Source organism: Benincasa hispida, chromosome 12 (genome assembly GCF_009727055.1).
Source record: "Benincasa hispida cultivar B227 chromosome 12, ASM972705v1, whole genome shotgun sequence".
NCBI lineage: Eukaryota > Viridiplantae > Streptophyta > Magnoliopsida > Cucurbitales > Cucurbitaceae > Benincasa > Benincasa hispida.
In genome coordinates this window covers 59,978,355-59,991,798 of record NC_052360.1, presented here as the reverse complement: position 1 = coordinate 59,991,798, position 13,444 = coordinate 59,978,355, and the positions used below count along the sequence as shown (strand labels likewise).

The 13,444-nt window shown below is 33.4% G+C and overlaps 2 protein-coding genes across 3 annotated transcripts; one reads left to right on the top strand and one right to left on the bottom strand.

The window, feature by feature from the left end:
• The first annotated feature begins 1,443 nt into the window (after positions 1 to 1,443).
• LOC120067116 lies at positions 1,444 to 8,949 on the top strand. The gene is made up of 14 exons (XM_039018537.1): positions 1,444 to 1,912; positions 2,777 to 2,835; positions 3,099 to 3,207; positions 3,741 to 3,850; positions 4,426 to 4,494; positions 4,653 to 5,267; positions 5,798 to 6,327; positions 6,432 to 6,496; positions 6,661 to 6,740; positions 6,821 to 6,925; positions 7,077 to 7,216; positions 7,302 to 7,430; positions 8,239 to 8,391; positions 8,467 to 8,949. The coding sequence occupies exons 1-14, from the start codon at positions 1,729 to 1,731 to the stop codon at positions 8,630 to 8,632; spliced, it is 2,514 nt and encodes an 837-aa protein (XP_038874465.1). The 5' UTR covers positions 1,444 to 1,728; the 3' UTR covers positions 8,633 to 8,949.
• A 588-nt stretch (positions 8,950 to 9,537) lies between these two features.
• On the bottom strand, positions 9,538 to 12,124 carry LOC120067117 (pentatricopeptide repeat-containing protein At2g46050, mitochondrial). 2 transcript variants are annotated; one of them, XM_039018539.1, is made up of 2 exons: positions 11,502 to 12,121; positions 9,538 to 11,156 (listed from the first exon to the last, which is right to left on the bottom strand). In XM_039018539.1, exons 1-2 carry the CDS (start codon positions 11,805 to 11,807, stop codon positions 9,984 to 9,986), a joined length of 1,479 nt encoding a protein of 492 aa, XP_038874467.1. In that variant the 5' UTR covers positions 11,808 to 12,121; the 3' UTR covers positions 9,538 to 9,983. The 2 variants fall into 2 exon arrangements, with proteins under 2 accessions (XP_038874467.1, XP_038874466.1); XM_039018538.1 differs by having other exon boundaries at positions 9,538 to 12,124.
• Positions 12,125 to 13,444: the final 1,320 nt, after the last annotated feature.

The window sequence follows — 13,444 nt, the reverse complement described above, 5'->3', positions numbered from 1 at the left end:
TTTAATTTATAAACTTTTTAAAAAATATAATTGTTTTGATCCTTCACCTAATTTACTTGCCACAATAGTCTCTAAATTTTATATATACGTATATATGTATGTATAACTTTAAGACTAAAAGAATTTCAAGTTTAGGAGGCTAAATGAAATCAATAAAATCCAAGGACTAAAATAGATATTTTGAAAGTTTATAAACAAAAATTTTATGAAAAGAAAAAGAGATCAAAATAGATTTAAATTTTAGTTTTTTTTTTTTTTAAAAAAATTATTTTCACAAACAAAGCTAGGATACGAAGCATGTAAGCAATCTAAAATTTTAAATTTTAGTCTTATTTTAGTTCACGAAACTTTCAAACGTGGTTTTATTTAAGTCTTTTTTTTTATGAAAATAAGAGGATTCGAAACACAATCTTAATCATTAATAATTTCACCATGCCATTTTATTCGTCTTTTTACATTTATTTTGATTTTAAAATTAACGACACAATTTTGGGTATATGTATCATCGTGTTAATATAAACATGGTTTAAGGCTACATATGTTAGAAACAATCATTTTGGACAAAAAGGATCCATTTTTTTTTTCTTTAAGAAAAATTTAAAGACTAAAATAAACATTTGAAAAATTGAAATACCGAAGAATCAAAATAGAAAAAAATGTTCATCAACTAATATAAGATTTTTCTTTTTTTAAAAAATCAATCTTTTATACCCTTTTGTATTATTTAAAAATTTAAACAATTGTATCAATTAAAATCTCGAATTGGTTTAAGGAATTTAGAACTATTTAATGTTGAAAAAAAAAACAAAATTTGACATTTTTTTTTAATTTTTAACACAAAGCTTTCTAACTTTTAGCTAGTTTCTTCAGATCTTTTTTTAGCTAGTGTGATCAAGTATTTTTTCTGATTATTTATTTTTTTCTTTCTTCGAATTCATTCTAGTTCTAGCTTCTTTTCTTTTGCTCATTTTCTCACTCTTAACTTTGGTTCTTGCTCACATTCTCGTTGTTGCCTTGTGCACTTGTTCAATTGATATCTAGCAAAACTCTATTTGTTGTCAATGTCGTGTGTTGTCAGAGGAAGAAGAAAATAACTTCGTTTATTGTTACCAGACATGAAATGCATCGAAGAAAACTTAACAAAGAAGATAGAAAGAAGACTAAGGGAGAGAAATATTACGAGAGAGTTGAAAAAGAAAGGAAGACAATAAATTATTAGAAAAGAAAAGAAACCTTATTTTAAAAATACATCAAATAATATTCGCTCAATTCTCTAGTATTAATTAATCCTAAAGTTATTCTAAATTATATTTTCATAAAAATATAAATGAAAATTTAAATACACACACAGCGCGTGCGAATCACGCTTCGAGAGCGCGTGGACTTCAACAACTTTGGTCTGTGATCCCAGTCTACTTTAAACTTACAAGTCTAAAACGCCCAAAAAAAAAAAAAAAGAAAAACAAGAAAAAAACCCACCGGAGCTCTCTCGTTCCAAAACAAAGCCCCCATTGAGAAGAAGAATTTGCAAAAAAGCAAATAAAAGGAGAGAAACCCATTTATCTTTCTGTTCTCTACGATGCGAATAACCCAATTTTTTCATTATTATTTCATCTTTTAAGAATCCTGCTTCTCCCCTTTTCCCCTTCAATCGTATGATCCTCCAGGAGCCGAATTATTCAAAGAGAAATTTTAATTTTAATCAAAAGGGTATAGTTCAACTTGATTATGGCTCCGAATTTGATTCTTTCCACTCTTGTCAGTTCGATTCTATGTCTTTTCCTGTTGTTCTCGAGTTTCATTGGCCCCTGTCATTCGTTCGTCGATTTTGCTCCTCACAATACCTTCACAGTTTCTAGCCTTACATACCCTGATACCCATTTGCAGCCATTTCAGCTCCGCTATTTTAGAGGTGCGTGTTTTGATTCTTTTTAAATCCTGTTCTGGGTTCTTTTTTCTTTTTCTTTTTTTTTTTTGTCCCATGTGGATTTTTTATTGAGTGATTGATTGCTTCATTACGTCAACAACTTGAACAATTTGTAGAGTTTCGTAGTGCTTTGTTTACTTGTTCTATGCTAGTGAAGTAGCGCCCCCGATTTTATTTATTTATTTAATTTTTAGTTTTGTGTATTTCAGCTGATCACTTGATAGATGATGATTAGTGGGTCGGCGTTAGAATTTTAAAATTGAGTTATTTTTGGAATTTTGTGGGATTCGTTATCTTGTTTGCTCGTGTTTTCTGGGTCAGTTTCCATTTCAAGATTGCGTGTTGAAGAATTCAGGTGGGGTTTTAGTTTAAGATCAGGTTCTGTTTGATGAATAGATCGCTGTTGGGTTTAATGTAATCCTGAATTTGGAGCTACATGCTTGTGTTGCTTATTTTTGTTTGAACATTATGTGATTTTTAATTATCAATCTTCAACTGTATTTAATGATAGAGTTACAAATTTTGAGTTGATTAAACAATGGAGGTTATGTACTATATACAAAGTCAGCTCTGTTTCTGCGGTTAACAGTGGAGACAATGATGAAATGGTCTCAGGAAAGGATTTTCAAGCTTATTTAACCATGGTCTCCTGACTAGAAATTAGGGTTTTTTTAATGGAAAGGTTTTATTTATTCTTTTACAATTTTTGTTTTAGTGTTTTACTTTTAGATCTTAAATGTTAAGGAGTTTAAGGAATTTAGTTTGTTGTTTGAGATGAGTATGCAAAGATTTCTTCTCTTCAACCTTTTTTAAGTTTGTAATTTTGTTGTTTTGTTTTCCCTGTTCCAGTTGAGTTGCCGCCATGGTTCTCATCATTGTCTATTTCATTGAACTCAGATGTAGATCTCGTAAGTACCGAACCAAGTTTGAAAGTAGAACTACTTAAACTCTGATATCTGATGATTGTCCTGTGACTTCAAGTGGCCTGTGTTGATTTTTATTTTCTCGCTCTGATATATTTCAACTCTGCTGCTGCAGTTGTAGTCCGTAATTGTTTTCTATTATAAAACTTTATGTTAGATTTGCCCTGGAAATGTTATTAGTCACATTACAATTGCAATATCTCTTAGTATCTCATTTTCCTGTTTCTTACTGTGCACATTGTTTTCAGGCCATCACAAAAGCAAGAAAGATACCGAAGCGTGCTTTGCCTATTATTTGTTTCAGAGAAGGCAGCCCCCCACTGCCGGATGCTTCAAACACTTCCATAATAGATTCAGGTTATTTGACTTAGCTACAACTTCTATTTTTTTAATTTTTTTATTATTATTCTTTTTAATATCCGCGAGTGTCCGGGCCAGCTTATGCGTACCTCGTCTAATCTCATGGGACAACCCATCTGGCCTTACAACAGGTCAACATTTGGGTGTCAAGGAAACTCGTAGGAAATTAATTCCTAGGTAGGTGGTCACCATGGATTGAACCCTTGACTTCTTAGCCATTTATTGAGTTGATTTAGCTACAACTTAAAACAAGCTTCTTTTAGTTGTTCTAGTCTGTCTGCATAAATTCTTCTGAGCCTTGTGTTTGACTTTGAACAGTTTATCTCTAGGATGTATTTTTAGTAACATGTTTTAAGATAGTTATTCTTTCCTTGAAATAAAAGAAAGTAATGTAAATAGGCTTTAAACACATTTTCCTGAAAACCATATTTGGGACTAGAAAGAAAGGCGCTAACCACTCTAAATTACGTTAGCCATTTGAGGCTATGGTTTTATTTTAAGTGGTTTTTTGAAGTTCTCTCCTGCAACAGGGTTGGCTCCTTTGACCAACGTTTCAATTGAGGGGATCCAAGGTCATCAAAATCTGGAGCTATGCTATCCAATGCAGCGATATATTGAAGTAAAGTTGACAAATGAGCAGGTATATTGAGAATCACTTTCCTTTTCAAGTAAAAATGTAGAGTACCTCTTTTGGAAATGAAAACCATAGGTCCGTTTGATATCTATTTGGCTTTTGGTTTTTGGTTTTATAAACATTGTGCATATTTTCTTATAACTTCTTTACGATGGTTTTCATCTTTCTTATTTGAATTCTTAGCCAAATTCCAAAATCAGAAACATATTTCTAAAAACTACTGTTTTTTAGTTTTCAAAACTTGATTTGGTTTGGTTTTTTAAAACACTTGGAAAAAGTAGATAACATAACAAAACAAATCAATAGGTGGAAAGTAGCGTTTTTGAGGTTAATTTTTAAAAACCAAAAACCAAAAACCAAATGGTTATTAAATGGGGTCTTAGTGTAATTCAGATATCAAATTATATCTTTATGCTTTTGTTTTGGCTTCTCTTATAAGATGTTTCTTTCTAATGCCTATTCTGTTTTATCATATTTACTGCAACTTCCCTTGGTTTTAAAAATTCCCTGATTTGAACCTTTCCTCGTTTTATTTTTTTGGTTGTTTGGCTGGTGACACTGATTTCGTTTATTTGGTTCAGATACCTCCAGGAGTCTGGTATTTTGGTCTTTTCAATGGCATCGGGTCTTCAAGAACACAATCGAAGATGGTACGTGTATGTGCATGCACACATCATGCACATTGCAAATTTTGGATTATTGACTAATCGAGTGGTTACATTTTTTTATTTTTATGATAAGAAAAATATCATTCATTTATGGCACCAAAGGAAATGAAATGACAGAAACTTATCTCCTTTCGTTGCAGATAGTCCGTGGGTCTTCATATACTTTCACTGCCAATGTTACAGTTGAAGGGTGTTCACCCTCTACAATGTTTGGACAATATTGCAATCAAACAGTTGATCCGCTCTCGTGTTCTTTATCGGATGGTCGTAATGTTGCTGAAAATGTTTTAGAAGCTATGTCATATAACCAAACAGTTGAAAGTTTGGTTGCATGCAGGAGTACATTTAAAACATCTTGTCTTGGAGACGGTGAAACAAAAATGTACTACTTGGATGTCGAAGGTGTGGCAGAGGAGCTGACCATTTCAGCAACAGATGTGAGTCTCAACTTAACACGGTCAGATAACTCTAGTAATGTCAGTGGGATTAGTTTGACGGGCTTTGCTCGTCTTGGTGCAATTCCTTCAGCTGCCCTGCATGATTATTCCAGTAACTTAAACACGGGCCCTTTGGTTATCCGTTCTCCAAAAGTTGGCCGATGGTATATCTCCATAGGTCCTCTTAATCTTTCAAAAGAACTTGGAAGCGTTGCGGCCAACAATGCGAGAGTTTGTTATTCCATAGAATCATATGTGCTTCAATGCCCCTACGGAAAGACTGGACCTAATTGTACATGGAACAGATACATCCTTCAGGTAAGACAATAAATAGGAATATAGCTTCTTCCTTCATTATTGTTGTTCTTCAGCTTTTAATGTTTTGTTTTTCATTTAGATTCGATAAAGCATAAATTAGGAAATAGAAATACAAACTACTGTCTGAATTGTTATGTTATAGATTTGACCAAGTGGCATATGTTTGAGGTTTGATGTTAATTATTAGGTTTGACCGTCAAAGTGATGATTCAGAAATATATTTCAATATTTAGTTATACTAGCATAAATAAATATTTCATTGTCAAGTTTAATAAAAATTGGAACTTTATAATTGGTAAAGAAAAGACCAATGAAGTAAAACGGCAAAAGGCACCATTGTTAATTGGAAAATGAAGGAGAAAAAAATAAGTCCATGCAACTTCTACATCTAATCCAAGTTATGTTATTTCAGTAATAGTTTCTGATGTAAGTTTAATTTTGCATCTGTGCAAGTAACTGACAGAAATATGAATATACAAGCTAGATCCCTGGTTCTTATATGGGTTCTGAATTCATTTGCATTTCTGCAGGCGATCGTTCGAAGAGGTTCATCCCCTTTTGAATCATATTTTATGCCGATCAAAGAACAGTACTTCGAAGTGCCAAACTTTGCTGTTGAACCCCTTCTAAGCAACACGTCAAATCATGGACAACAGAAGTATGCTTGGACTTATTTTGATTTGGATGTTCCTCGTGGTGCAGCTGGAGGAAATATCCACTTTCAATTATCAGCTACTAAGACAATGGATTATGAAGTCTATGCTAGATTTGGTGGATTACCGTCTCTTGATAACTGGGATTATTGTTACAAAAACCAAACCAGCAACAGTGGTGGCTCAACATTCCTTTCCCTCTACAATTCAAGTAACGTAAATATAGATTTCCATATTTTATACGCCAGTGAAGGAACTTGGGCTTTCGGATTAAGGCATCCAGTTAACAGAAGTTTGGCTGAAGATCAGACAATTATGTCAATCGTGCTTGAGCGATGCCCGAACAGATGCTCATCCCATGGAAGATGTGACTATGCTTTTGATGCCAGTGGAGCCACAACATATAGGTGTGCTTTATCAACCCTCAAGCCACCTGCTTTCGTTCTCTGATCTTTTAACTTTGGAATTCGCTAGCTCGGCAAACTGAGTATCGTTATTGTTTTTCTTCCAGCTTTTGTTCCTGTGATCGAAATCATGGAGGCTTTGATTGCAGCATTGAGATTGTAAATCATAGAGGTAAAAATTACTTTAGCTTTATATGAAATCCACAAATTGCCATTGGCGTTGGTCATCAATTCTGAAGCTCCATATTTAAAAACTTTCTTTGTGGAACTAGTATGTTAAAAGTATCAACTAACGTATTACCCTTCAACTCATACATTTGCTCGAAAATGATGTAGGGCATGTGCAACAATCAATTGCTCTCATTGCATCAAATGCTGCTGCCATTTTTCCTGCCTTTTGGGCTCTTCGACAAAAGGTAAATCTAACAACGATTTACTTGTTTTTTCCTCTGAATTCCAGAAAGATTTTCCCTTGCCATTAAACTTGTTCTTGCAGGCTCTAGCAGAGTGGGTACTGTTTACCTCAAGTGGGATTTCAAGTGGTTTATATCATGCTTGTGATGTGGGCACTTGGTGTCCATTGTCATTCAATGTATTACAGGTACAAGTTTTTCCTTATTGCTTATATCAGTCTTTGCCTATTAAGCATATAAGAAACTTTTATACTACAATTTTGGACCAATATATAAAACTAACTTGCAAAAGACATAGAAACCAATCTGATAATGGATTGATGACCTGATAATTTTCAGTTTTTGGACTTCTGGCTCTCTTTCATGGCTGTCGTTAGCACTTTCGTGTACCTAGCTACGATCGAGGAAGTTTATAAAAGGGCGATCCATACTGTTGTTGCAATCCTAACTGCTCTCATGGCTATAACCAAGGCAACACGGTAACTATAATACATATGACCTGGCCTGCCCTTTTAGATGAAAAGAGTAAATCCGTTATGGTGATCAAATATTGAACTTCTGCAGGTCTTCCAATATCGCTATTGTGCTAGCGATTGGTACACTCGGTCTTCTTGTTGGATGGCTTATTGAGTTAACGACCAAGTACCGGTCATTTTCCCTTCCGGTGCGAATTTCTTTGAATGTGCTTCACAGGTGAGAATCTTCTCTACATGACATGAGTTGTTTATTTTGAACTTTCAGTAACCTTTTTGGCATGAGATGTTTCTCCACATGACTTGACAAAAGGTAAATCTAAAGATGATTTGCTTTTCTATTTTATTTTATTTTTAATTTAAACAATTGTTTAAAATGTGTTTGATACTATATATTTATAAGGGCTATTTTCAAATATAGGAAAATGAATCAAAATATTTACAAAATATAGCAAAATTTCATAACGTAGAAATCTATTAGTGTCTATCAATATCTATCATTGATAGATTTTAAAATTTTGCTATATATTATAAATATGTTTTAGCAGTTCTGTCATTTGAAATAATTTTCCTATTTATAAATCATAGAATTAATTATAGTTATCTCCTAAATATTAACTGACAACAAATTATTATTAGTTTATTCATGAACATGTTTTATGTTAAATTTTTTTGTATAATTATTATGTTGTAATATTCTATAATTTATACTACATTACATAATACATATTTTAATTAAAAAAAAAAGAATTGAGTTTATAACATAACATATTATATTTCTAAACGTGTTTATCTTTATTTAATATAAACGTGCATTTTAAAATTTAAAGTTTAAAATCTAGATATAATGAAAAATAAAAACGTTGTTTTCCGAATTTGCATTGTTTGGATCGCAAAGTCCGAAACTAGCTTTCAGAAACAAAATTTAGGTTGTTTGGTAAACATATATTTGTTGAATCAATTAATTTGAAAATATAAAACAAAATTCGAATTGTCAACCAAACAGACCCTAAGTTATTTACGTGCAGATGGGAATCTATCAAAGCATGGGGGCACAACCTTTTGAAAACTCTCTACAGAAGATATCGATGGGGGTTTATGATGGCAGGTTTTACAGCATTGGCTATGGCTGCCATAAGCTGGAATTTGGAAACCACTGAAACCTACTGGATTTGGCATAGGTAAACCACAAAGCCCCCCATCTCTCTTTCCCTATCTGTCTCTCACTAAACTTCGATTCATTGAATTGTTTACAGCATTTGGCACTTGACTATTTACATGTCGTCATTCTTCTTCCTCTGTTCGAAAGCAAGAGTTTCGGACGGTGACAATTCTTTGATTGTTTTGAATGGCGAGAACGAGAGAGGTTCAAGTGAAAATTATGAATTGGCTAGGCAGGATTCGTTGCCTAGACATGTATAGAAAGAAGTGGAAATAGAGGCAATTTTGCGAGTTCCAGCCCATTGGGGACTTACACCAAGTATAGCTTATCAATTATACATGTACTGTAAATTATTGTCCACAGGTTCGATTTTTCTTTCGTGATTCTTTCTTCTTTTGGTAGGAAAAATAAGGCATGAATTGTGAATATGCATAACTTAGATTAGATAGAATCATCCCTTGGTTTGGGATCATTGAGAAGTACATTGGCACCAAAAATAACTGGCTTAAAAGCTTATGCCTAGTAACTATTTCGATTCTTATTTAATAAATCTTATAGTTGAGCTTTATTCACCAAATTTGGATAACTGATGTCCATCCAGTTCTCTGTTTGAGGTAGGTCCTGTTGGGAAAGAAAGGAGAAAAAAATGAAATTATTAGTTGGTCTGTTTGGATACATTTTGTTGGTTTCAATCAAATGGTTTGGGATCAGCTTCGAAATTTTGGTTTGCATTGGATTTTTAACTGAAATATTGCTTTTGGGAACTATCTTGAACACACAAGCTTACATCCTAATTCCCTTTGTAGGTCATAGAAAACTAAGAAGCATGATACAAATATGAGACAAATACAACATGGTAATAAGTCATTACATGACAAGAACACATTAATTGAAATATGTACTATTTTTATACAAAAAATTCAAAATCGACAAGTTTATACATTTATATACTAGAAAAAACGAGTTTGATACATTGTGGTCTGAAAACGTGTTTTTTTTGTTCCATTTACCAATTTAGTGGACTTAACAAATGTTCAATATATGTCTAACAAATGTTGATCCTATATTGGTTGTACTAACAAGTGTCCAATAAATATTGGAGTGTCAACTAAAATATACGTGCTTCTTATATTGGCAAGTATTTTTGTATGCTTCTCATTCCAGGCTCTGTTTGAAGTCGAGATCAACAAATTAAGTTCAACATGAATGGATATTCGAACTATAGCCTACGACCATATACGTCTGGTCTAACAAAATGAACTCCTGCTTCCTTTGCTCTCTCAAGCGTGAACTACGACCATTTTGGAAGGCTTCATTCCTTCACAATAATGGGAAAGCAGTTTGGACGACTTTGCTGCTTTTCGACAGTAGGGTGACCTACAATGCTATAAACAGAGAAATATCAAGTTTCAACTTATTTTATTTTGATTCCTACTGTCATATTTTGTTTCAGTGTCGGAAATTTGTATGCGTATGGCTGATTAGATGCAGGTATTGAAGTCACATGTGATGGGTCAAGTCCTGGACCTCAAAATGGATTTTGATTTACGTCCAGCAGAAACGACCTGAGATCAACCAAGATTTGGCATTCATTCGGGCACAATATCTACCTCAGAGGGCTGTGGACTTGTTATCCATTTTCATCGTGTTGAGTAATAATCCTAACATTGCATAGAGATCTAAAGACTCTGGATGAGATCTATCACCAGATACAAACAAATGGTTATAACCAGCAATTTCTACCCAACTAAAGCCTGGGGCTTTCCGATCACAACTATCCTTCATCAGTTTGCGCATTCTTGCCACATCCGACCATCTTCCTTCGGAAGCATACATATTCGACACTAGAGAATAATTCACTTGTTCGTTTGGCTCTGATGCAAATTCCATTGCCCATTTTGCTAATCTCAAGTTTCCATGAGTTCTACATGCTCGAATGAAAGCCCTGAAAGCATCTGGTCCAGCTGGCATTGATTTTAGAAGATCAAAAGCCTCGTCTAGACTACCTGCTCTCCCAAGAAGGTCGATCAAGCATGTTAAATGCTCTGAATCAGGAACAATTTGGTACTGGTTCGTCATTAAGTTGAAGTAGTGAAGCCCCATGCTTACAAATCCCCCATGACTACAGGCAGAGAGAACTCCAAGAAATGCAATTTTATCTGGTCTAATGGCATAAGATAACATCTTATCAAACAACTCAATAGCATTTTTCTCAAGGCCACAAAGTGCAAGTCCACATATAGTTGATGTCCACGTTACCAAATCTGGTTCTGCAATTAATCTAAAGCATTGTAACGCTGCTGAAATGATACCACACTTCGAATATGCATTTATCAAACCATTATTTATAGACGAAAATGCTTCAAAACCAAGTTTTATCAAGCAGGAATGAACCTGCTTCAGTTCACAAGCCCCAGACGTAAGGCCACACGAACTCAGCACACTAGCAAAAGTTAACTCATCCGGGTAATAATCTTCTCCAAACATTCTCCTGAACAGTTTCACTGCCTCTTTTCCATCTTCTTGCTGCCCATGCCCCACAATCATAGTGGTCCAAGACACAGAATTTCTAGATGGCATTTCATCAAAAACCTTGCGAGCATCATATAAATTATCGTTTTTAGCATACACATTGACAAGTGAACTTGCCACAAGAATATCTAAATCAAATGATTGTTTTATAAGAAGACCATGGAGCTGCTTACCCAATTCACCTGATCCTTTATACTTGCACGAACTAAGCAAGCTGCTGAATGTAAAATCATCACCTTTAAAGCCTTCCAACTGCATCAAACAAAATACTTCAATCGCTTCTCGGCCCAAACAATTAAATACATAACAGTACAACATCACATTCCACAAAACCAGATCCCTATAGAGAATGCAGCTAAAAGCTAATCTCGCATCTTCATATAACCCACATTTCGCATAAAAAGCAACCACAGCACTCCCCACAAAACAATCCAAATCAAACCCAATTTTCATCACAAAACCATGCAATTGCCTGCCACTTTCAACATCATTCAACACAACACAAGATCGAAACAACCCATTAAACGTTACACCATCTGGGTCCACCAAACCCATCAACATCTTCTTAAAATATGAAAAAATCGAGTGCTGCCTCACCTTAAACTCACCACCATACCCGCAATTGACAAGCCCACAAATTACCGTATTCCACGACACAACATTTCTCCTAGGCATTTCATCAAACAGGTTCCGTGCACTTTCCAAATTTCTGCACTTAACATAAATCTTCAATAGCTTGTTCTGTACAGACAATTCATTAGCCAATCCCAACTTTATGAAGTGGCTGTGTAATTGGGTACCCCGGGGAATGGAATTCACTGCGGCCGCGGCTTTAAGGACGTTGAAGGAAAAGGAATGGACCAGACGAGAACGACCAAAGTGGGTCGACGGCCAAATCAGCATTGATGGAAAGGATCTGAAAGTCGGGGAGAAGTTCAGGCGGTGTTAACGGTGACGTTGAGACGCCGGCGGGAAGAATAATGGCAGTTTGAAATGGACGGTAATGACTACCGGAGGACATTGCGGAGCGGCGGAGTCTGCAGAATTGATTGGATTTTGTTATCGTTAATGTACTTATGAACGACAAGGACTAATTGCCAAAATTATTTGGTTTTACCGTTTAATTATAACTTTCTTTGAATGTTAGGATTATTCTGAAAACTAGCCTCTAAATATTTATATTTTTGAAAAACTAGCTTCTTTTAAAAGAAATGGTTTTTTTACCCTTCACCATAGAAATTTTAGATACATAATGTAATTATGCCCTCATCTATTAAATACAATAGAATTAAATATTCATGAAAATTTCTTTCCATACTTCTCAATAACAATGAATGAAAAATTGAAAAATTGATTTTTATTCTTTTTGCTTGATGCCATTCCATTTATTCAAATAATTTTTTAGTCTATATTTAAAATTTTTGTAATGAGATCTTCTAAAAGAATTATTTAAAATGATGGTCCTGTTTTTTTGCTTTAATTACAAAAAAATAAAAATATATTAAATAAATAATTGGTTCAATATATATATGTATATATATATATATATAAAGAGGAAAAAAATTGTTATTTGATTTTCGGAATTTAACGGGATTTCCAGAAATCATTGAATTCAGGTTGTTTGATGCAATTTATTTAATCAAATAATTTGGTCAAATTTCATGATTTTTTTGTTTTTGTTTTTCTTATCAGAATCTTGCCAAATTTGATGAATTTCGACCAAAATCTGCTTGAATTCATGAACTTTGATCTGAATTCATCTAATCTCACTAAAAATTAAGTTCCGAATAGGCAAAAATATATGAAATTTCATTCTAATAGAATGAGAGAATGAGGGAGATTTTCTTTTCTAGTGTACATTGTTTTTTAAAATACCGATTTCTTTAACGAGACATTTCATCCGAATTCAAAACATAAAGAAGTCATTTTTCAAAATAATCCAAAATTTTATTGAATCATACAAAATTTAAGCTCTATTTGATAACAATTTGGTTTTTAAGTTTGTGTTTTTGAAAATTAAGCCTATAGTTACTACTTTCATTTCCAATTTTTTTTTGTTGTTATCTACTTTAATTTTAAAAAGTAAAAAAAATAACTTTTAAAAATTTATTTTTGTTTTTGGAATTTGATTAAGAATTCAACCATTGTACATAAAAAAAATGCAAACCATGGTAAAAAATAGGAAAGAAATATACTTTTAACTCTTAAAAAAAACAAAATATTACTGAACGGGCACTAATTTTTAAATTCATAGGAATTATATTTTATAAAATTTTCTATAACAAATCAAGGAATTTTACGTCAAATAAGTTATTACGTGTTAAGCCACGTGTAATCAAGTAAGTTGTATATTTTAGTTTTAAGATAAAAATGAAACGAGATAAAAGTAGGATTCAAACCGCGTGAATTATGTTTTGGTTTTAAGGATAGGATGATACTTTTTTAGATTTGCACCAAACAACCATCTTCCAAACATGTAAAGCAAACTACTACCTCTCCTTTCTCTCTCAATGGCCATCCTAAATCATAGGAAACAAATA